Raw genomic sequence first — 25,461 nt, forward strand, 5'->3', positions numbered from 1 at the left:
GAGGGTCGGTGTGCCTGGGGCGGAGTGCCAAAGTGGGCAGTGGTGGGAAGTTCCTTTCTGTGTCAGAGGTGACAGACACAGCATCCATTTAGAGGCCCTGAGGAGACACTGTCATTCCCGGCCCCTGTCTGACCAGTAGCCCTTTAACATCCACGGCCGGGATCACAGGACACGCTCGGGTTCCGGCCTGTCCCCACATGGGACAGTTCTGGTCCATGGTGGCACGCTGGCTGTGCACCCGTCCCCATTCCTGGGGCTCTGATCCACTGCAAGCTGGTAAACGCTTACCAACCACCTGGGTGTGGAGGGTCGAGCGGCTGATTTGCAACCTTCACTGATTTCTGTGGTGTAAATACGCCCAGCGTGGCCAATTTCAATCATCAATGGCGCAAAGACCAGCTTGCCAGGTTTCTGAAAACTGTGAGCTCCAGGCGCCAGAAGCTGCCCGCCTCCTCCTCCTTCTCTCCCTCTCCCCTCCCGCAGGCGCCCCCCATCCACCGCGGAGGCAGCCACGACCCAGCGAGGCCGCCCACTCCCACGTCTCCTACTGAGGAGCCCAGTTACCCAGCAGTCCTGGCTTACTACTGTCGTCCTGGTGTGATTATTAGCAGCTCTCTCACCCTCAGAAGGGCCCGACACTGGATGACAAATTCTATCCACTGCCCTCCGCTCTCAGCGCCACCTGCACAGGGTCCAGGGTCCAGGTCCCAGCCAGCCCATCTGGCAGGAGCTGCCCCAGTTCAGCTGGACATGACTTGAGGCTTTCAAAAAGAAAAGCACCACTTCTCTTTCAATTTTTTTCAATCAGGAGCCTAAAAACAAGTTAATTTTAAAAATTCAAGTTCATTTCCCATTACACGTTTTCCTATTTTGGGCATCCCTGTCTGTGAGCCCTGAGACAGGCCTGTCAGCTAACAGCCCGTGGCCTGCGGTCTTGCCAGGCCTGAGTGCGTGTCCAGAAGTTGGCCAGGAGCCATCTCAGGTTCTGCAGGGAAAAAACGGCATGGAGGTGGCACCGATTAATTTTTTTCTGAATTTTGAAGATGAGAAGCATCACAGAAAACAAAAAACTATAAGTCAAAGTGTTCTGCGCTCTTTCCAGCCTATTTAAATGGCAATCAAAGAGCAGACACCAAAAAGCCCATAAAGATATCAAGTATAAACCCGACCCTCTCGGCTGCATCGCCATTAAGAACAAATGCTTGGGGACAGGCAGTGACAGCAGGGGGAGGTCCCACCCACAACTGAGCAGTGTGAACAGCTACAGCTCTGGTTCACTCCAGCCTAGGATTATGGCAGAGTACATTCTACAGACCACTGGTTCCCCAGACATTAACAGGCATTCAGCAGGAAAAGAGCTAAACGAAGTTGAACCATTTCCTTTACTGCAGGGTTTTTAGAACTTTTAATTGGTCAAATAAATTTTAATATTTAGTGTTTCTACAGTTTGTCAGACCATGGAAATTTTTTTAAACAAAAAGCTATCGTTCTACAGTAGTACACTTTGAGACCATGCCACCTCCAGCCCAGGTAGAGATTCTTCACTAAAGTGAGAGGGTAGGAGCACGGCTTTGGAGTCAGACAAAATGAGTTTGAGTCCTCGATCTACCTCCTTGAAGCTGTGTGACCTCAGATAAGTTTACTAAACTCTCTGAGCCTCAGTTTCCTCATCTATAAAATGGGGCTAAAGCTAGTACCTACTTCACACTGTTGTTGTGAGGATAAAAACAAATAATGCACGTAAGGTTCTTACCAAAGCACACAGCACATAGGAAGCATTAGCTATATTTAAAACTCAATTCATTTAATTATCTATTTATCAACTTATATCTATGGTTACAAGATTTTTCATTTTCAGATATTTTGTTCTGATTGATCACTGACTGATTGAGAGTGGTTTTATGAACCTTTCTCCTCAAAGTCAAAGGTAAAAATTATGAAATGTTTCAAGCTTTAAAACATGCTAACATCCTTATTTACAGATACCTCTTACCAAGGCAGAAGTTTTCACTTAAACCAACAGTCATCCTTAGAAACAGAACTATAAATGGAAAAACAGTTGTTGAACTGAATAAGCAGCTCTTCTTAGCCACAGTGAGTGTCCTTCCACAATCTGTGCTAAATTGAGCCTCGCCTAGACTCTCCAATCTCATCAAAGCCAGACGGAATGTGAGACATCCAAGGAGATGCAGAAGGACGTTTGTACAAAGACTCCTCTAAACACCCCCAAACCCAGCATCAAGAAGTGAGCAAGCCTATTTCAAGCAATCTAGAAGATGCAAAGTGGATTTTTGGGATGCAGAGCAAGCCAACAGGCCTATCGGGGAACCAGGTCTAGGACTGTCTACTTACTGTTCTCCTGCCCAGAGGAACACTGTAATAGTTTCCTACGGCTGCCGTAACAAACTGCCACAAACTGGGTGGCTTGAAGCAATAGAAGTTTACTTTCTCACAGTCGTGAAAGCCACAAGTCTGAAATCAAGATTTCGGCAGGGCTATGTTCCCTCCAAAGGTTCTAAGGGAAAAGGGCTCCTTGCCTCTTCCCGCCTTTGATGGCTCCAGGCATTCCTCGGCTCAGGGCCGCATCGCCCCAGTCTCTGCCTCTGTCTTCACATGGCCTTCTCTCCCGTGTCTGTGTGTCTCAAATCTCTTTCTCTTATAACGACACCTGTCACTGGAATCGAGTCCCCCCACTAAGTCCAGGATGATCTCTTCTCGAGATCCTTAACTAATTATATCTGCAAAGACCCTTTTTCCAAATAAGATCAAATTCACAAATTCCAGGCTTAGGACTGTGACATGTCTTTTTTGGACACCACTACTCAACCCACTACAAAGAGGATTACAGGCCTTAAAAGTACAAGTTTTGGGCTTCCCTGGTGGCACAGTGGTTAAGAATCCACCTGCCGATGCAGGAGACATGGGTTCGAGCCCTGGTCCAAGATCCCACATGCCGCAGAGCAACTGAGCCCGTGCACCACAACGACTGAGCCTGTGCTCTACAGCCCGCGAGCCACAACTACTGAGCCCTTGTGCCACAACTACTGAAGCCCATGTGCCTAGAGCCCGTGCTCTGCAACAAGAGAAGCCACCGCAATGAGAAGCCCATGCACCGGAAAGAAGAGTAGCCCCCGCTCACTGCAACTAGAGAAAGCCCGCGTGCAGCAATGAAGACCCAACACAGCCAAAATAAAATAAAATAAAATAAAATAAAATAAAGTACAAGCCTTGAGATGGCTAATTTCACATGTCAGCTTGACTGGGGCACAGGGATGCCTAGACATTGGGTTGAACGTTCTTTTGGGTGTGTCTTTGAGGGTGTTTTCCGATGAGATTAACATCTGAATGGGTAGACTGAATGAAAAAGACGGCCCTCTGCAATGTGGGTGGGCCTCATCCAATCGGCTGAAGACATGAACAGAATAAAAAGCCTGACCTTCCTGCAAGTAAGAGGGGACTCCTTCTGCCTGCTGACCTGGACACCAGCCTTTCCCTGCCTTCAGATTCAAACTGAAACATCGGCTCTTCTTGGGCACGAGCCTACTGGCATTTGGACTGGAACTTACACCGTCAGCTCTCCTGGGGCTCCACCTTTGCCAGCAGCAGACCACGGGACCTCCCAGCCTGCATACTCTCCTGGGCCAATTCCTCATAATAAGTATATATATATCTAAAATATATGTACATACACATATCCTGTTAGTTCTGTTTCTCTAGAGAAACCTTACTAATCCAAGCCTCACATCTGGATAACTGAGAAGGCAGAGGTGCTCGGGTCCTGGCCTGGCTGAGTGGCCCCTGAAGCTGGGTGGGCACCAGAATCTGGGGGAGGGTCTTCCCGTGCAACTTTTGCAAAAGTCATGGTTACCAGATCAGAATGTCTAGAAAGCCAGTAATAGGTAACTGAGAACAACTTCCAATAATTTACAAAGCTTAATGGAATTAATGTTTTCCTCCTAAGGGGCCACTCGAGCTAACTAAAATGTCACGTTTCTCTGCTTTTTAACTGGAATTATATTAGTCCAATGTGGTTAACACTGATTTTCTCACACTCATCAGAAAATGCTTAACGGCAGTTCTATATGTTTTCAGTTCACGGAAATGAGAAGATGAATTATTCCTTAATAAATGCAGTTTAGTAGATTAAAAAAAAATTTCAAAACATGGATTCCACGGAGAGAATTAAAGCCTGAATGGCATTTCTGCTCTAAGCTTTATCCCTGAATTGAGTTAGCGCCGCAGAAATCTACCTACATAACTTGGTAGTACAACCTTTCCTGAACTACAGTTAAACATGACATCCTCAGTTTTTACCCAGAATCAGTTTAAGAAATGGCCCTAGGAAGAACATTCCAGCACCTTATATAAAACTCATATTTACTGAAAGTATGTCCCTTATATTGTTCATGTCCTTTACATAAAATTATGCTTTAGCAACAGGAAAAAGTTCGCCTCCTTTCACCAAACAGATGCTTATTTCTGCAGATTATGAAACCATAGTCCTTTCTGCCTTGGCTACCAGGAAGCTCAGAATGTATTTGTCTCACTTGCATCCATCACCCTTATCTTCTTATTTCTACGATCATTATTTCCCCTGCACTGCCCACTTCCCCCCAAATTAATGATTCTTTTTTATTTGTCCGCTTTCAAAATGATCCATTTGTATTTATGCTTTTGGTCGTAATCCATCTCAAGCCCCGTTTGGGGAAACAGGCTGAGATGTGAATCACATAACCCAGATTCGTGGAGGGAGAGCAAGGGGTGGAGCTCAAGGTCTCCACTTGTCCCACCGGCTGTCTACCCTTTGAAACGGGCGCCTTCGAGCTCTCGCCTCTGCGCCGTGGGGCCTGAGCAGTCTTCCTGCTGGCTTTCCCCGTGACCGCACTGCAGACCTCGCACATGGAGCCATTATGTTTACCGATGCCCCAGGGACCCGCGCTCTAAGAAACAGGAGTCCTCCAGCACGCCGTCCAGAGGCCGCCTGTTCCTGCCTCTCCAGCGAGTCCCCGTCCGGGCTGCTGGCTGCCTGGGCAGATTTAAGGAACTGGACCCAACACTGCAGACGCTGCTGGGACGGGAACTAGCAGGGAGGAGCAGCCCCGATCTGGTGCCAGCTGCGCGCCCTACACACATCACACGCGAATGACGATACCGAAAACAGTAATAATACAGGCTATGCCTCCGTGATAGGCCTCTGAATACGTGGTCGCTGCTGCGTACGACAGTCCTCCACGGCACTCACTACTCCTGTTTGGGAGATGAAGGGAGCTCTGAGCCTGCGTTCCTACAAAGGCACCACTGGCTGGAGGTGAACAGCATCTACATGCATGCGAAGAACTCGTAAGCTATGAAGTCCTTACAGGCTCCTGGGAACAGCAAGCGTGACCCCTGTAATATCAATCTTTCTATCAACAAAGCTACGAAAACTTCGACGGACTGGACGAAAGTGATTTTCACCCATCCCAGGCATGTCCCTTCTTCCAAAATTAGTGGACTCTGGCTGCATGAACACGCTTTCGTTAATATGACCAGAACGGACTCTGTTACCTCGTCCTCATCAATTCTCCCGGAGGCGGGGTGCTCGTTCATATATATAAAAAAGTCAGTGATAAATAAACATCAATAGTGACCACCTTGGTAAAGAACAGAGGTGAGAAAGCATCCATTTCAAACCGTCCCAGGCTGCTCAGGGCCAAAGGCCAGGCCTTCCTGCCCCCTTCCTGTGCACGGATGCCGAGTGTCCCTCACAAAATACTGGCTCTTCTGTTGTTGTTTCTGGAAAACGAAGGCTTCCTTCCAAGACTCCCCCCTCACGGTTAATATCTGTGCTCAGGATTCCGTGTCCCTGGACGCATTACTCTGGATTCGTCCAGGTTGGAGATCTTGATGTTGTGATTTCCTCCCCATCTTCCCGGTCTCTCCGGACACTGCTGAGTTATGAGCCAAACCTCCATCGGCCTCCACCAGCCTGGAGGATGCTGAGTGACCCCACCCCATGCCTCAGCCTTCCTCCCCGCCCGCCCCTGCCGCCAGGACGTGGCTGTCTGCAAATGTGGTTTACTCTCATTGCAGTCACTTCCCAAGCCCATTAAAAAGAGGGGAAAACGCCACTGGACTCAGCGCTAGCCCTGCAGACTGCCCCATCTCGTCCTCACCACCATGCTCCTTTCTCACCCCAGGAACTGGGTTTAACCCACCCCTGGAATCAGCATCCCACCCGGCATACCAAGTTATATCCTCCTCTCGCGGTTACGACACCCCCTGGGAGGTAACTACAAGCCGCTGCGTTCTGTGACTACAAAGGAGATCTGGGGCCCTGCGGCTGAACCCGCAGAGGATGCCAGAAGGGTCCACCTGTGTGGAGTCCGGGGCCTAGACACTGTGGGAAAAGTTCCTTCTGTTACATCTGATGCTCGTCAGGGCCACCACCTGGCTTTGCTCTCCCAGACTCCCTGGACCGGCACTTTCCCAGACAGAATCTGTGCTGTGCTAATGGGCTGCTACTTGACACAGTATTTAATCCACACTGGGATGTCTGGGTGTGTGCCTTCTTCCCGTTGTGCCCTTGGCTGGAGACTCTGAGGGCTCTGATGGTTTCTGAGCCCTTCAGGGTCTCTCCACAGACCCCCCTTCCTCTGGGAGCTCCATCAGTGTTGGCTGCCCATTCTGTCACGAGGGAAGGTGACTGGGGAACTAGGAATTGAGAATACACATGAAAATGTTTGAGAACACAGACACGGTAATAAACTCCTGTGTTTCCACAGCACTAGTCAAGAACTGGATTCTTACAGCTACCTTCTAAGAAAAACAGGGCAGGTGTTATTATGCCCACATCACAGATGAGGAAACTGAGGCTCTGGAAGACGAGGTGACATCCTCAAATCACACAGCAAGTGAGTGCAGAACCAAGGCTAGAAGCCCAGTCTTCCGAGGACTCAACTGATGCAGTGTCTACCACCCTATGCCTCCAAAATAAAAAGGAAGGAGGGGAGGAAACAACCTGAGGGTCCATCAACAGGTGAATGCATAAAAAAGATCATATATATATACGTACACACACACACATACATATAATGGAATATCATTCAGCCATGAGAAAGAAGGAAACCCTGACATTTGCAGCACCACGGCTGGACCTGGAGCACATTATGCCAGGTGAGTAAGTCAGGGAAAGAAAAGTACTGTATGATGTCACTTACACGTGGAATCTAAAAAGCCAAACTTGTTAAAACAAGGAGAAAATGGTGGTTACCAGGGAATGGGGGTGGAGAGATAGGACAGATGCTATTTAAGGGTACAAACTTGCAACAGGTAGTAAATGAGCCCTAGAGATCTAATGCACAGCAGAGTGAATATACACAACAGTAGTGTTTCATAACCATCAAACTTGCTAAGAGTCCGGAACTTAGTGATTCCAGCCACTGAAAAGAAAGGATAATTATGTAACATGACAGAGATGCTAGTTATCGCTACAGTGGCAATCATATTACAATCTATGAGTGTATCAAATTAACATGTTGTACACCTTAAATTTACACAAGGTTACACATCAAATATATTTAAATTATAAAAAAAGAAATGCAAAAAAGAAAAAGAAGGAAGGCAACTCAAAGACGGCTGCGTCATAATACGTCCTTGTCCTAATCATCTCAACTGCAAATTCAAGTGCAGGTACTTCCTAAACGATGGATGGTAAGTTCCAATAGGTTTAGTGTATGGGGCAGATGTGTCACATAAGGAAAACTATGCTCCCATAGGCATGAGCTTGTGGAAGGACAAGCAGAGACCAGAAGGACCAGCACTACTTGGGGGCTGAGACCGTGAATAAGGAGAAGGAGGAGGTGATGGAGAGAGAGGTGTGGGCAGATGTTCAAAGAACAGAGAGGGAAGCTAGGAGACGGCATCAGGGCATCAGGAGAGAGGTGGAAGGGAGAGGGAAGAAGGGACGGAAGAGCATGAGGGCAAGGAAGGATGGAAGACCAGCGAAGGAGAAGGGACAAAGACGGGAGAGAAGAAGGAGGCACACTTCTTCTAAGTCTCTATATCTCCCGCAAAAAGGACTGTCCTGGGGAGAGAAGCAATAGCAGAGGCATTAAAGTTTGCTCACCTTCTTTCCAAGGATCAGCCAGCATAGATAAAAACATAGGAAGCAAGTTACAAACCGAAGAGATTAAGAGAACGTTAGATATTCAGATGAGCCAGAGAAAGGAGAAGAAATATATATATATATATTGAAGGCAGAAGGAAGACAGGAGAAAGAAAAGGGGTAGGTTGGTTAAGTGAGGACACCCCCAGAGGGAAGCAGACGTCTCCATCCACAGCTGACTGGGGTCATGTGGCCATCAAATGGGGAGACCATCAGCAGAGGAGGGGCGCAGGTCCAGAGCCAAGATGGTGCCTGCACCTGAGGACAGCGGTGTTGGGAGTGAGGGGTCAAAAACCAGGAGACAGAGAACTGAGCAGTGCAACTGAAGGGGAGACGGTCACAGCGTGGTCCTCGTGAAACCAAGACACTCAGGCGTGTGGCCCCAAAACATGTACCTTTTACTGACAAGATGTTTGTAGCTAATATTCATGCTCATGCTTGTTCACTGTTCAATAGTCATTTGTCCTCCTGCTATGAATGTGTTATCCAAATCTATAAGGACAGAACCCACAGACTTCATCCTTTTTGAATAAGGGGGGCATGATACAGCATCACACAAGACGATATCTGATGAGTGATTTTTGATGGGAACAGTAGATCTGCTGTAGCGAAGATGGTGTACACACAGCCAATGATGCTAATCCAAATGTTTTGCTCTCTCTAACCATGCTACTGATAGTGGAGATGGTGATGAGAGAAGGCGGGTGGTAATAGTGCTTGTGTAGAAAGCAGCAAATATGTAGTTCTGTTAATGACGGGGATGGTGAACATTCATGGTAACGGCAGTTAGAATGATGAAGTTGTGATCTCTGCAAAGCTAGGTCACCACTTGTGAAGTAAAACCATTGATGGGTGTGTGGGTGTGTGTGTCAGAGACAGAGACAGATCACCTATAGATCATTTATGGTTAAACTAGAGTATCACCTGTCCCAGGGCCCTTTCTAGAGATGCCTCAAATAGTCAAAGTCAATAACCACCCCTTTCTCCTAAAATACCTAGTAAAAAAAGAAGAGTTAATCTGTGGACACATTTCTTTTATCTTTGGAGGTATTTGCTGGATTTTCTTATGCAAGGCAACTGTCACCCAGGAATTCCTTGGGGAATTTTTAAGTTATACATAGACTACAACGGCTGAAAAGGACCTCAAAAATCATCTGAACCGTGTGGCTCTCAACCCAGATGTGCATCAAAACCTCCTGGGGATTTTTTTTTTTTCACAATACTGATGCCAAAGCCTCATTCCATACCAGCCAACTAAATCAAAGTCCCAGGTGGGCTCTAGGCATGAACACTGTGAACACTTTCCCCAGGTGCCTTTGATCAACCCGAGTGAGAAAGAACCTTCTATTTTACAGAAACCCACCGTCACACCACACTTAGTGACGACAGAGTCACAACCAGAAGAGGGGTCTTCGTGGCAAGCCTGGCGCTATTCTCCCCGCAGGCTGCCTGCCCAGGCGGCAAGGCTTGCTAGTCTGCTCTCATTGCTACGCCCGCTCTACAGAAATGCCTGGCCACGCTGGGAGGGAGGGAGAAGGGGGCTATCACAGAGAAATCAAGAAGCTGGACCAGGGCAACGTTCAGCTTCTCACGGAGCACGTCCTGGCGGTGCTCTGAGGCGACACCATCTCCCAAGCCCGGCCCCTCCCCACCCATCTCTTCCTCACCTCCTCCACATCACAAACTCAGTGTCCCCAGGGAGACACGTGTGATTCCAACTCCGCAGGACCCACGTCCCACCTGGCCCCATTCCCAACGCTATGCACACACCCAGCCAGCCCTCGCAAGGCCCCAAACCCAGCAGAAACATGCTCGTACTTTCCTGGTGGGGACTTTGATCTTCAGGAATTCCGCCTCTCGGGCCAGCACTTGCCATGGGGCATGGATCCGGACAAAGACGGAGCCCTGGCTTTTACTCTGTAAGGGACGAGGAAGAAGAAAGAGAAACACTTAGGAGACATAGCTTAAATTCCTGATTCCCCAACTCTCCCAAACAAGAAGCCCAGACCTGTTATTTCTTCAGTTTCTGGGTTTTGTTCTCTTTATACCTCACCCAGGGCCAGCCCCCTCCCACCCATACCCCATTCACTACTTCTGGTCTAGAAATGCTCTCATCCAGAGTAGGGAAAGGTTCCCAAAGTGTGCTCCCTGGAGGTCTGGTCGCTTCAGAGGAAAAGGGGAGTTAAAACAATTGTGTTCAGAGATTTGCAATGTAAGCAATTATAATTTTCACAGAAATCCCATTAACGCTTTTTTTTTATTGAAGTATAGTTGATTTATAATATTGTGTTAGCTTCAGGTATACAGCATAGTGATTCGGTATTTATGTAGATTATATTCCATTATCAGTTATTACAAGATAATGGGTATAATCCCCTGTGCTGTACAGTATATTCTCATCACGTATTTTATATTTAGTAGTTACAGCAGTTAGTCGGTTTACCTCTGCTGGATTCAGTGAACAGTCTGGAACCTGTCTCCATACAGATATTTTCATTGTTAAGTTTGTATTTTTGTTCTACTATTTTGCTGTGTCATAGCCCAGATCACAAAAGTGGATCATCTAAGCCTAAAAGTAATGACATAACTAATCATGTAAATGGCACAACTCAGTATAATATCATAAACATAAATCTTGGGCAGGGCTCCGCGTGAATACCACTATGAATCTAGGTCCCAGGACAAGTCATTCTGTGAGTGCACTGATTTCACCCAAAAATGGAAAGTAAGGAAAGGAAACACAGCGATGAATATCTGAAAACTAGGTTTTATTGACTCAGCAACTCATCTGGCCCGGGGAACAGTGTATGCTATAAAAACTGGTCAGATTACAACATCAAGCCATCAGTTTCTCCTCACCTTCAAAGAAAACCTCAATTTTTTTTCAGAACAAGCACACAAAGGAAAAAAAAAAAACACTTTAATTCATTTTGTCACTAAATGAAAAAAGACCAAAACAAGCAGGAAAAATGGGCAAAAGCCCCATTATTGGTGTGAAGCTTCTAAAACTACCTGCAAAATGAATTACAAACACTGTGTTCACAAAGGAAGCAGAACAAGCCAATAGCAAAATCCCTCATCCGATGACTGCTGGGAGAAACCCATGTGATGCAGGACCGAGTGCCACTGACAATTAGGATAAAGCTGAGGGCGGAGTGGGAACCGGGTCCTAGTGAGTGTGCCCTTCAGAGACATGTGCTCGCAGTTTCTTGTTGCATTCACCCCCCGCAGACCACGCTACAGGGGAAAGGCGGGTTTGCTGGCTTCCTGGGCATCTCGTGAAGCAGGCTGTATGGAGGCCAGGACTGAGAAGGCACCAACCCTGCAAGCAGCAAAAGTGATCCTGTTCACAGAAAAGCAGTGATAGTCCTCTGCAAAGTCATCTGCAAAGACCAGCTGGTGTTCGTCGATACGCCCTCGGTCTCAGTTTAGCACTGAAGATGCCCGTGGAGGCATCTGAGCACATCCCCCCCGCCCCGTGTGCCAGGCAGAGAACCAGGTAGCGGGGAGAAGACTGCTTTCCCCACCAAAGTGCACTGTCTACAACGGGGCTCTCGTGGGTTTTTGAGATGATGAATAAGATAAAAAGACATTTTACGATGCTTGTAATGCACGTGAAGACTGTCTCTCTGATTCTGAAGGCACTCTACCATCTCTTCAATAATTCAGACATCCAGAAGCTACCCCCACTTCGGGGATGAAAGCTCCTGACTTCTAGGGGAGAAGGATGAAGAAGAAACCAGGATTTCCCAGGAAGATTGAACTGTGGTCTGAAAGTCTTGGATGGTCTAGAGTTGACAAATACCTGAAAATAATACCCATCACTGTGACGCATCTGCACTGAGTGTGAATCGTGTGCCCGGACAGATCAGGGAGGTTGTGTGTTTTGGCTCGTACAATAGTCACGGGTACTATCACTCTCCACTTTATTGTTTAGGAAATCGAGGCAGGGAAAATTCAAATAATTTGTCCAAAGTTACACAGGTAGTATGATTTTGAAAAGTATTCGAATCCAGGCAGTCTATGCTCTACCTGGTGGTTTTCTCCTCTCATCCCAAAGACAGACAGGACATTTACTACGCATAGTTAAAAACCACATCCGAGGGCTGCAACAGAACTTAAAGACGTGCCTTTTAGACTAAAATTGAATCAAAGGATGGGAGGAATCTAAGAGGCAGTCCTAAGATGAAACACTGAGCCTTCAAGCTCCCAAGTGGACATAGTTCCGACAAAGCCCTGGAAGCGGCTTTCACTGAGAAATTGCCCCAATTTCTCTGTCCACCTATGGCCGCAATACCAGGACTACTAGACAGAGTCATCAATCACTTGCTGCTACTTCTAACGGTAATTTTAGCTTTTCTAATTTAGCGAAAAGAAAGAGGAAGAAAAGAAACCATCTGTGAAGCTGACCTGAAGTCCCAGCTCTCCATCATGGCCCCAGAAATGATGTTTTCAGTGAAAGATGGCAGACAGTACCATCCCTCTCACTAAGATGAAATCGTGACTATTGTTGATTTTAAAACATTTGGTTTCATTTTTGTTTTTAAATTGTGATGAACCCCTTTTTTTAACTTTATCTGGAAGTGGTGCCTCATGTGTGTACCAAATGTCCATTAAGTGGATGCAGATGTTTGAGAAAGGGGTTGGGAGGGCCAGGGTCCACCCGTGGCCTTGGTGGCAGACTGCTGGCTGTCCCCTGAGAGCCATTCTCCTTTTATTTTTTAACTAAGCATACGGCCTTCCGGAATGAAGACTGCATCCCACCTGAAGTTAGGTGTAACCATAACACTCATTCCTGGCCTGTGTGGTACAGGTGGAGGGGTGAAGCAGCTCCTGGTAGCCCCCCGCAAAGATGCAAGTGGATGACTTCTGCCCCTTCATCCTCTTCCCTACCCCTGGATCTACCGCCTGAAACACGAATACAAGTGTCTTAGACCTCGAGGTCAAAGTCAAGGCCAGAAAAGTATCACGAGAGATGTTGGGTCCTGACTCTATGGAGTGTCTCAGCCACCCTGCGCTGTCTCCGGGATTTTTATGTGAAAGGTAAAACTCCACCTTGTTTAGCCCCTATGATTTTAGAGGCTCTATCAATTGCAGCCCAACCGTGTATTAAACTGATGCAAAATTGTTCCCCAATGTCGGGGCATTCGTTCCCTCCAGCAAAGCATGCTGCTTCACCATTCTGCACAAATGGAACTTGTTTCAAGGGAAAATAAAAGCTGGAATGCAGTTGTGCTGGTGCTAACATCATGTTTCTTTCATGCCGTGCAACATCGTTACCTTCTCATAAAAAGAACACCGAGATGTATGTCTCCCGGAAAAAACAAACACAGAAACAAACAAATACTTGAAAATCCCTCAGCAGAACCATCACCAAACGCATAAGCTCTTTTTACTAACCCAGAAATCGAAAAATTGTAAGTTAACATAAATTGAACTAAAAAAGAAAAAAAAATTTCCTATTCTCCAGGCCCAGCTAACTTCCATTCTACCTTGGATTTGGATTCCTTTAGGCATAGCAGGGGAAATAGAAGGAGCTTGGGATTTGGATTCAAATAGATTAGGATCTGGATCGTGGATTTTACAGCTATAGGACATTGGGCAAGTCACTTAACCAAGGGAGCCTCGGTTTCTTCATCAACAGATGTCGGCCATTGCAATGATGGGGATTCGCTCTACTCAACTAAAATGACAGCTTCTTGACTACAGGGACAGTACCTGACACTTCGTTTGTGTCCCTCAAGCACCTGGCACAGGCTGGACACAGAGTAGGTCTTCACAAAACTCCTGCAACTGATAGAAAAGACTTGGGGAAAACCATTCCTGTTAGATTAAAATCTTGGTTTGTTTACTGCCCTGAAGTTTTTATCTATAGGATTTTCAAAATGTCCCATGGACCTAAAGGAAACCACGGGTTCCAAGTATTATTCATCTCTAGAATTTGAGGACACGGTCAGAAAGCACTGTTTTCTGAAACCAACACAAAATTTAACATGAAGTATAAGAGATTAGGCATGAGAGCATATAATCCATCCCTAAAAGAGGTTTCATAACTAAGTAATCAGGGTGAGCGGAGGGGCTCCTAAATCTCATCAGGCAACTAAAATTTACGTTCATGTAAAATGAGCTGAAACGTATAATTTGGTTCTGGTCGTCAGAGAAAGGAGAACCAGTGCACAAAGGTTTCTCTAAGAAAGCACAAACCCATCCATCTTGGGGATGCACTATCCCAGGGGTAACAAACATGAAATGCATGATGGGGCAGGAACATCCCTCCAGCTCAACTGAAACATCTCACAAAACTACGGAACTCTTTTCCCCATGATTCCATTTTCGTAAAACCCTACAAATTCTGTTTCTCCAGTTCCTGGGTATCAGGAGGAAGCACCCCAGAAGAGGCTGTCGGTACTCTGGTCAGAGGAAATGGACAGTCCTCAACCATCACATGACTGTCGGCTCTTTCAGTGTCTTTCAAGGTGTGTCAGCTGGTTTCCTTCACCACTAAGTAAACCAACAGAAACCTGAGTTCACATGAGGCAGAGTCAGGTCCCCACCTTGAACCCATGCCCTAACTCATCCGCCAGTCTCTCCCTTCCTCCCTTCTTCTCTAAAGTTGACCCAACAGCAGACCTGATCGCACGCATGTTCTCTAAGGCACCAGCCCCTCCCGCCCTCCTCCCTGGACTCCAGACACCCAGCCCTTCTCACTGGTTTCCAACTGGTCCAGCCAGCTTCTCACTTCAGAACCTCCTCAGGGCAGGCTTCCCTGAGCCCCGAGTTACGCGTGGTCCCCCTCTTACCTGCACAGCTCCCATCCCCCTCCTTCCTAGCACTGACCACTCCTGCGCTCATTGTAAGCAGGTGTCTAAGGCCTGGCTTCCTGGCCAGACCTAAGCTCCATGCAGACAAAGACTGCGTCTGTCCTGCTGACTGCTTTGTCCTCAGCAGCCACCATGCACCTGGCACACAGTAAATGCTCAGTAACTACGTCTTACAACTTCCATGCACACACACAGATTTCATCGGTTCTGTTCAGATCCTGTGACCAGTTTCTAAAAATTGGCTACCCTTAAGTGTCATTTCTGAATCTTCGTCTTGTGCCCACAACTAAAGTTGTTCAAGTTTCTACCTGACCAGGAACCTTATAAAGACCCCGTGGGAGGTCGTCTCTGTTCCTCTCGGTAGCCCTGGGGTCCTCACTGCATCTTCAGGGCACTGCTCCCATCCCTAGAGGTCTACTGCATCGGCATGAGCTCATCCTGGTGTTCACAAGACACAGCCTGAACTGAACCGCAGCTGGACGTACCTGGAACCTCTCTGCCTTACAGGCTCGTAAGGGTGCTGCAGCCTTAAGGAGGAGAATCGGGGATGCTCTGAAGAATAAAGGACACTTCAAATGCAGAAGTCGTGGGTCTCTTTATCTGCCAGGCATCAGACTTCCACGTACCATTCAACACCCCCACGCTGATGGCTCAAAGCACGGTCAGCTGACGACCACGGTGCATTTCAGAAGAGGAACTGACTTGGCCAAAGGATGCTGGAGTTGAAGAGCCCTCCAGCGACGCTTCACATCTTTCTCAAGTAGCAGATGAAGACCTTGGCGCTCAGGAGGCTGAGTGGCTGGGTTATGGACACACAGCTAGTCAGGGGCAGAGCCAGGAATGGAATCCAGGTCTCCTGACATCAGGGTCCATGCCACGGTGCCTGTGAGGGATAGCGTCACATGTCCCTGGGGGCTCCCAACCCGTCCAGGGCAGTTCTATGCGCCACACACGGGAGATTAAGTAGATGGGGGACAGGGGACTGCGGGTGGGGGGAGCCGCGCTCCCAGACACCTCTCCCTAGAGCTCCAGCCACTGCTCAAAGCCCTTGTCAGGGACCGGAGGCCACGCACTCCTGGTGAGATTTTCCGTATTGTTCATGTCTCGTTGTCTTCCAAAGACCGCATGTGGCTTCACCTGACCACGTCCCCCGTCCGGAGAGACGAGAGTGAATGGGAGGCAGTCCCCGCCAAACGCTGGAACCCGATACTCCACGAGCCTCCTGTCCCGCAGCCCGGCCAAGCCACCCCAATGCTGACCCTGGACGCCTGCGTGTGCTCTGGGCCCAGCCTGCCGTGAGAACACTAGCTGCAGCACACTGCGGCCCGCAGCGGGCTGCCAGGCGCGGGGCGGGGGCAGGGAGATGATGGAGAGGGACCAAGGGGGGCAGACGCCTCCCAGATATCACCAACCTGGGTCACCCCGGATCTGCAAGGAACAAGGGCATGCGGTCCCATGGGGAGGGGGAGACGAAACCGCAGGGGCTCCCACGTTCTCGGATCACCGAGGTTGACGTCCACGCAGCTGGAGGACTTACACCAGGCGGTACTGAGACTGTGGCTGGGGCAGACTAAGGAGGAGTGTGGGGTGTAGCCCTGAAAGCAGGAAATCAGAGCAGAAAATGAGAAGGTCCTCACAACGGCCCCATGGAGGAACACCCTGGTCTACCTGTGTCATCGTTAAGACCAAAGTCTTAACTTCCTTCAGGAACCTCCAACCCATGGTCCGGGAGCAGGGTCTGCCTGGGCCACCCAGAGACACAGGGGCTTGGAACTAAGTGCAGGGAAGAACTGGAGGAGGAAAAGGTGAAAACCTGCTTTCCCGGGAGGCCCCAGATGACTCTCCTCTCCAACCCTCTCCTCCCCAGGCCAAGGGGAGGATGGGTGAGTGATCAGCAAAGACGGAGGGGGCAGGACCAAATGCCCACCGAACCCTGCCCCAGGGACCACCCCCGCCACCCCAAAAAATACCAGCACCAAGACTGCTCTTACAGAAAAGGCTTCTCCTTCCCAAGCAAAGATTGGGGACAACCCAGCCAGGGTCCTAAGGTGATGGAAACTTAGCCACTCTTGTCATAATTTTGTCAAAGGAAAACAGCTGTCACCAAAAGTTCCTGGAAGTGGGGGATGGCCTTCTGTGCTACCAACATGGACAGGCGCCCAGAAGACATGACCTCTGGACCTGGTGGCACAGTGTTTAATCTGTGCATCGCACATCACTGTATTCCCCACAGCTGACACCCAGGAAACCTCTTCTCAAGCCCAGGTGAAGAACTGGGGAGGAGGGAACCCAGCAAAAATTAAGGAGTCAGACCCTCTCATACACCAAGGGCTGAGAGAGCCAGCGCCCCACCTAATCCCTGACCTGCAGGGGCCCCCAGGGCAGCCCAGCACTCTGGAAGGACGGGGACCTCATGGGGAGTCAGCAACGGAGTGGGATTAAGTGTTCCCTGGGCTTCTTTCCACTTCAAAAACCCACAGAAGAAAACGGGGGAAATCTTCACCATTGTCATGGGGCAGATTGGTCATGGGAAGGCCATGGGTATTAGGGTTGAAGACTGACTGGGTCTTGGGCCCCAGCTCTGTCACTTCCCAGCCATACCATTTCTGGCGAGTCACCAAAGCTCTTGAAACTCATAGGCAATGTTAAAATAATTGAAATGATTAATAATAATACCACCTGGAGGAGAGAAGGATGGACTTTACGAGGGACCCGTGGAATCTTTCAGGGGTGGTAGATATATTCTTTGTCTTGATTATTATGATGGCTTCATGGGTTTGTACATATGCCCAAGCTCAACAGATCAGATCATTTTAAATAGGTACAGTTTATTATACATCAATTATACCTCAATAAGGCTAGGGAAAAAAGATTTGCAAAAATGTAAAATAGTGCCACATTTCTCACCACTTTTTTGTTTTGAAAAATATTGTTATTTTTCATAAAAATGTGTTATTTATAACATATAAAATGTCATTTATAACATAAAATATGTTATTTATGTTAAATAAACATGTTATTTATTTAAAATATATTATATACTGTTAGTTTTTAATTAATAAATAGGTATTCAAAAGCTAATACTGATTCTGTGGTATCTCAGGATCAAATGAGATTATACACAGGAAAGCGTTTTGCAAATTCTAAACTGTGTATAAAAGGATTTTTTTAGGAGCAAGGTCAGGGGCAGCCACTGCCAAATCTTTGCCCTGGGACTCAAAGTGCAGGGCGTCCTGCTGCCCCCTGGGCCACAGAGCACATGCCCTTGACCTCCACAGGGAGGCTACCATGCTTCTTGGATCCCACTTGAGAGACATCATAGCTGAGCCCACCGTGGCAATAGTTCCTGGCTTCCCTGAACAGCCCCAAGTGAAGCTGAAGGAGAGTGTTTCCCTTGGGAATTTAGAATGTGGGAAGTAACAGGCGGAACAGAATTCAGGAGCCAGAGACCCAACTTCTACCATAGAAGAGGATAAAAATCCATAAGCCCTGAAGATGTTGGCAGAAAGAACAGGGCCTCTCCCAAGACCAGGCCCCAGGCACAGAGGCCCAGCCCCACACAGAGGGGAAAAGGTCACAGATAAACTGGAGGAAAGACCAGAGGAAAATGCCGCCCTTTCCTATTCGTCACAGGAGAACTATTTTGGACAGCCGACATCCCCCAAGTGGAATCAGATGCTGCAGATACCAGCTCTCAGCAACCTCTCACCCCACCAGGACACTGCGAGCATGTCAAGGCCCAGAGAAGTGAAAGGCAGCTGCAGAGCAGGGGCAGAGGGTCGCCTAGCTGGGCGGTTGATAGAGACCTAGACCAAAGACGACTGATAGGTCCTGGCTGTGCTGGGACAGTCCCAGGTTATGTCTTCTGCCTCATCGTTCTATCCAGCGTAGCATTTTAATATTACCAAAAATGTCCCAGATTGGACAATAAATCATAGCGTCTCCCTACGGATCACCAATGAGCACCACTAAATTCAACAGCCATCAAACCTTTGGGCAGGAACGCCCAGTATCTCCTTCAGGACCTGCATTCCTTTGACCCGTGTAATAAATGTCCCACTCAGAGAAAAGCATTTCCAGGAGTTTAAAAGCCCATCACATTACCTTTCAAAGTACCCATCTCTCTCGTATTCCTCCTAACTCAAAACTTGTGTGATTTTTTGATTTAGATACTTGTCTTCCCTCCTCAAGGCACTTCTATAAAACATTCATGCTATCAGTCATTAACTCCCCTCGCCTTCCCTCCAAAAGATGTGCCCTTGCCTTGTCTGAGCAGTGACTCACCTCTCCCCTAAGGAATATCTCCACTGTTTCCTACTATTCAATCACCCCATCATATTTCAAATCAACAAGTATTTATTGGGCAACAACTGTGTGACCAGCAATATGCTAAGAGTTAAGGGCACGCAGAAGAAATACAAGCCATCCTACGGCTCCCAGTCTCCTTAAACACCAGATAAATAATATCTAACACACAAGACAGATGAATAACATCATGACTGTGGTGATTAATGTCCAAATGGACAGGACGACTAGTCGATGCCCATTTGTTGGCTGTTTCCCCTTTCACTCATCAATAATTGCCAGATTTTGCGCCCAGAGAAATACTCTTCCCGGATCTCAGCCATATGTTTTCGGTAGAACTGACCCCACCATCAACTCCAGGGATCAGACCAATTAGCTTGAGCCCATTGGCATACTCATCCCCCTGGCCGCAACAACTGGTTCTGGAATATGTTTGTAATGCAACCGGAACCGATAAGATGTGAGGAAATGTTGGCTAGGGTTTCGGGGCAAAGCAGCTTTCTCTGTCTGCCAGAACTCTGGGGAGAAGAGTGGCAGTCGAGGGAAGCCCTGGGTCAGCCAAGGGACCACTGAGTAAGTAGAGGATGGAGTGGACCCTGCAAAAGGTTGAGCAGAAAGATGGAGAAATAGGGGGTCCTTGGGAACCTCATTTGAGCTGCTGGATTACTCCTCACCAGACCTACTTATGGCCTTTCTGATGATATGAGCTTATAAATTTCCTTTGTTGCTTAAACCAGTTGAATTGGGTTTTCTGTCGATGCAACCAAGAGTTCTCAATGATAGAAGAAACCAGTGGAAGAGCTGACTCCAGGCTGGAGGAGTCAGAAAGGATTTCCTGGAGGAGAGGGAACCTGAGTGGTACTTCGAACACCGTGATGGGATTTCCATGTGCAAAAGGCTGTGGGTGGCACGAAGAGGAGTGAGATGAGGCTGCAGAAGGGGAGTGGAGCTCGGGAGCCAAGGGCTGAGATGCGGCCCGTGCTGGACGCTCCACCCACAATCCTGCCGCTGCCCGTGAAGCTCACAATAGTGACCCTGATGGGTCAGCCCTGTACACTCCCCTGGATGCATTATATCTTTGACAGGATAAAGAACAATGAAAGTCCCCCCCATCAGTGAACCCTGAGAGAATGCCCTCCTCCTTCTCCTTCTCAGTGGAGTAGGGAACCGCTTCCCACCTCCTAGCAAGACCAAGAAGGGCAGTAGACAGGCAGCGACCGTCCAGCTGCTCTGGGGCTGGTCTAGGTCATGGTCAACAGAATAAAGGAGAAGCCTCTCGGTGCTGCCGTGACCTCCTCCAGGTCAGAGGAAGCAGGCTTCTTGAAGGCACGGCTCTGACGACTCCTTTTCGGGGTCATTAACCCTTCGTAACTGAGATCTTACACAGGGAGGCGGACTTTGAACACGCACAAAGAAGCTGTAGAATCTTCTGCAACCTAGTTACAAGCTTTCTTCAGCCAAAGAACCCTTTCTTCCAACCCAATATCGCACGGGGCTACCCGCGCTGACCTCTGGAGGCCAGAGCCCCACCTGCTCGCCCCCACTTGGCCCTGAGATGTTCTCCGTGTCTCTGTTATGCAAACCACAGGAGCTGTGCCATCCCCTTAGGAAGTGGGTGGGAGCTTTTTTTGTCACAATGACTGGGGAGCACCCCGACCACTTAGTGGATGGAGGGAAGGATGCCAGACATGATCCAAGGTGCTGGGAAGTCCCAGCCAAGGAAAAGTTATCCTCCCTGAGGATGATGCGCCATCGAGAATCACCGCCCTACGCAGAAGTTGAGACACAGACGTAGAGAACAAACGTATGGACACCAAGGGGGGAAAACCGCGGTGGGGTGGGGATGGTGGTGTGCTGAATCGGGCGATTGGGATTGACATGTATACAGTGATGTGTATAAAATTGATGACTGATTAAAAAAAAAAAAAGATGCTAATGTTGCAAAAAAAAAAAAAAGACACATGCACCCCAATGTTCATTGCAGCACTATTTACAATAGCCAGGTCATGGAAGCAACTTAAATGCCCGTCAACAGACGAATGGATAAAGAAGATGTGGTACGTATACACAATGGAATATTACTCAGCCATAAAAGGGAACGAAATTGAGTCATTTGTTGAGACGTGGATGGATCTAGAGACTGTCATACAGAGTGAAGTAAGTCAGAAAGAGAAAAACAAATATCGTCTATTAACACATGTATGTGGAACCTAGAAAAATGGTACAGATGAATTGGTTTGCAGGGCAGAAGTTGAGACACAGACATAGAGAACAAACGTATGGACACCAAGGGGGGAAAACCGCGGTGGGGTGGGGATGGTGGTGTGCTGAATTGGGCGATTGGGATTGACATGTATACACTGATGTGTATAAAACTGATGACTGATTAAAAAAAAAAAAAGATCTTGTGGCGATTTATGTCAAAAAAAAAAAAATCACTGCCCTACAGCTCAGAGAGAGGACACTGAAACCACTGTGCTGCCTACAGAACATCAGACCTGACCTAAAAGCCGGAGTCAGCAACTATCACACCTGTCCCCCTCCCCCCTCCCCACCAGACTCAGCCTTGAAAGATATTAAGGTAGAGCTTAGAGAAGTCGGCTTATGAGTAAAGGCTGTTTGATTAACTAAAACCTAGATCTTGGCCCGATACAGATGCACTGATCAGGGACACTCAGGAAAAGACCCATCGACGGTGATGAGAAAAAAAGAAGAGAGAAGCTGATTGTTTTGTGGGCTTCCAAAAATATCCAGAATTTAGCCTCTCTGCCAAGGGTACCATGAAAATAGTCCATCAGCCTCGAGTGGTTTGGAGGCCAGGGGATAAAGCAGATGGGGTCCCTGAGAAGCAGAGGGCATTAAAGGAAGAGCTCAGAGTGGCTTGGCTTCAACTCCCCGCTCTGCCATTTACTCCCTGTGCGATCATGGGTATGTGAAGCGGCCTCTCTTGAGACTCAGTTTCCTTTTTGGTAAAAGAGAAAAATAATAACCCAGAAGCAACAGGGGGCCCACAGCGTGCTTGTGAAGATGAGCAAGAAGATGAGAAAGGCACCTCGCCCGGTGCCTGGCTCAGGATAAGCAGGTGCTCGAGCCGATAATAACTGGATTCTGCACGCGGAGTCCTCTGGCCAGAGGAATTTGAATCGAGGGGGTTTGTGCAATCCAGTTTCCAGGATCCTCCCTTCTTTCCCAGAAAAACCTGGCTCCCGGGGCACTTTTTTCCCTCTCTGAGGCAAGAGCCCAGTTTGGAACACGTCCCCTCTACGTGGCCAAAACAGGCTTTTCGACCGCGAGTCTCTGCACACACACCTCGCGGAGCTGGCCCTGCTGGAGGCCACCCGCCCCTCCCCACAGCCCCGAGTCTGGAAGAAAAGGGTCATCAACCACGCTAATTAAATCTGCAGATGATAACAAACTGGGCGGTGCTGCGAACAGCACCAGAGAGGATGGGGAAATAAATGAGAAGGGACCTGGGGAGTTTAGAAAACAGAGGACAGGAAATAACAAAATGAGAGTCGATGCAGAAGAACGCAAGTAATTCTAACTGGGGGGAACAATCAGAAACATCGACCCTGGCTAGGGGGAGGAGAGGGAAGCTGGGAAAAGGCTGAGGAGCTGAGGGCTTGGGGTAGGTGAAAGGCAGGTGGCAAGTGGGAGGGTGGGGAGCAAGAAGGGAGCAGCAGCAAGTCGAGCTCAAAGCCTGCAGGTGAGACCAGATGGGGCGTGTGCAGCAGTGGCTGACCCAGGCCCGGGGCCCAGGCGGCAGGGTCAAGCAGCACTCTCCAAGGTGGGCCTCCATTCACACCTCCTCCAAGAAGCCCTCCCGGACTGCTCACCTGTCACTCATCTGTGACAAGTGGCCCCATGTTTGATTGGTGGGCATCTTTTTTCCACATCCGACTCCCCTGTCTCCACCAGACTCTCAGCCCCCCGGGGGAAAACGCCCCGGCTCTGCAGCTCACCGGGTTCCTCCCGGCATCAGCGCTAAGCCCGGGGGAGGCTTTCAACAGAAAGTAGGGTCTGCATCATCTCCAGCAACACAGGAAAGAGAAGGATTTCTGTCTGCAAGCCCTCGTGGTTCAAGATCACATCTGAGGCGTCTCCGTCTTCATCTCTACGCCCCTGATGCTGGTGTGACACTTAGCGCATGGTGCCCCTGAGTCACTGCACGTTGTCTGTTTAACCCTTTGTGGGCCAGAACACAAACCAGACGCTGTTCAGGGTCCTGGAGCCAGAGGACAAAGGACGCGTCTGGGGAACACGATGAGGCATGTGCCCCACCGCCTCGTGTGACAGTGACTCTTCTGATGTCACCACAATGCAGGGAGTGGCTTCTCCAAGGCTCCAGTGGTCTCCCTGGGGTGCCTGCCTCCTTTCACATGAAGACTTCATAATCAATAACCATGATCAATAGCAATCGGGAGAAGAAGGTATAACGCTGGCCCTGCAGAGAAACCTCACTGCTGCTGGGACCACTGCCAAGTCAAGCTCCCATGGAGAAGGGCAGGAGCCCCTCTAAACCCAAGAATTCTCATCAAACGTGTGTACTTTAAGGGATGAAGAAAGCCAACACTGAACGCTTGCTTTGAAGCTCAGTCTCCTTTGGCATCAGGAACAACAGGAGGGGAAGTAAATGTCAAAAGTGCTGGAAAATCTCCCTGGGAGAGGCCAGGGACGAAGGTGTTTTTCGAGTGCCTTCTACGCAAAGCAGATTCCTTAGAACCCAAGCCCACAGGACACTCACAATTCTGAGAGGTCCCTGGAGAGAGAGCCCACAGCCTTTCCCGCTCCTCGGACCCACACTATCCGAGCACCACTCAGCCCCCAAGAGGGGGCGGGGACAGACAAGGGGAAAGTTGATGAGACACAGAGACCCAGGCCCTGTGCCAGCTCCCCGCTTCCCATCTGTGCCTTCGGTGCCGCACCTGCGCCTCACTGGGCTCTGCTTATTCTTACCTATGAAATGACAGGGCTGAGCTCAGAAAAGTCCAGTCCCACTGAGAGGATCCTTTGACTTCACGAAAGGCAGGAATTCTCTTAGCATTTTAGATTCAAGAACTGGCCTTTCTGTCCATCTACTGCAAATGTAATCTGACAGGCTGTGAAGCTCCCAGCCTCCTGGGAAAACCCGGAGGAGACTTACACCATCTAGATAGAACCGTGTTTCTTCTTGTCTCCTTTCCCCAAGCCTCCCATCCCTGTTCTCATATTCTAAAACTTGAAAGGATCAAAGGCCCTACTCAGGGGGAGGCACCACTCTGCTGGATGAGAAATGCAGCAGGCACCAGCCAGCAAGAAGGGTAACTATCCTAACCAAGTGCTTATCCTAACCAAGGCGGCCACATGCAGTTGTGCAGGTCACGCACTGCACAAAGATGCTACAGTAAGGGGGCACCAACCATAGAGAAGATATCTTAGAGTTGTATTATTTACTAGGTCAGCTTTCTGGTGACGGCAGTCAAGTTTTGATCAAATAAAATCATCATATTAAGACAATTTTCCAAAAATGGAAGGAAAGCATCTTGAGGAAGACAGACTCCTTTCTAACTGGCATGAAGATACCATACGGGCTGGCTGTGGCCCCAGTCTTAACCCCGGATGCTGATCCACAGGAAAAGGGCCAGAGAGAAAGGGGGCAGCACCACTTAGTGTCCTTTCCACGGCCCCAAAGCAAAACTTGCTCTCAAGAGTATAATCTGAAAAAGTCATCTACATGGGTTGTAAATGACTAGTAAGCCAAAGCAGAATCCCTCCAGGGATATCTATATTTTTTAAAAGATGAAGTAGAAGGATGACGTCTTAAAGACTGGCCCCTGTCTTGTTCAAGCGTTAGCACCTGGAGTGGAGTAAGCAGTCTAGACAGTCCACCGGGACCGACGGAACCAACGGAGGAATGGCAGAAACCTACCAGAGCGCGGTGGAAGAATCCAGGTCTCCTAAAGCCCCAGCACACAAGGAGCCCCTGGCTGGCTGGAAAGGCCACCATACCCCACTCAGAATCCTTCACAGGCCTCCCACACAGGACGTGCTCAGGGAGCCTCATGATTGTTTCTGAGGCCAGAGAAATCTAGAGATGCAGCATCTTCTAAGCTCTTTTTGTTCATTCTGCAACCAAGAGAATCAGAGAAGCAGTCCAGAAACTAGTCCCAGGATGTCAGCCAGCTCTAACCAGGTCCAGGTAAATAAGAC

General features: G+C 48.6%; 1 protein-coding gene and 1 long non-coding RNA gene across 9 annotated transcripts in view; one reads left to right on the forward strand and one right to left on the reverse strand.

The window, feature by feature from the left end:
- The window catches only part of ANO2 (anoctamin 2), a 350,657-nt gene that overhangs the window by 264,544 nt on the left and 60,652 nt on the right, over positions 1-25,461 (reverse strand). For 6 of the 8 annotated variants that reach the window (XM_082349769.1, XM_082349772.1, XM_082349774.1 and 3 more), the window contains one exon: positions 9,965-10,063. The exons of the other annotated variants lie outside the window; for them this stretch is intronic. In XM_082349769.1, coding sequence (XP_082205895.1) covers positions 9,965-10,063 — 99 coding nt within the window. The remainder of the gene's footprint in view (positions 1-9,964; positions 10,064-25,461) is intronic. 8 annotated transcript variants of the gene reach the window in all.
- LOC309609022 overlaps positions 1-25,461 on the forward strand; it is a 447,877-nt gene that overhangs the window by 210,544 nt on the left and 211,872 nt on the right. The gene's annotated exons all lie outside the window — the stretch shown is intronic.

This window comes from Balaenoptera borealis (genome assembly GCF_965194805.1).
Source record: "Balaenoptera borealis genome assembly, chromosome: 13".
NCBI lineage: Eukaryota > Metazoa > Chordata > Mammalia > Artiodactyla > Balaenopteridae > Balaenoptera > Balaenoptera borealis.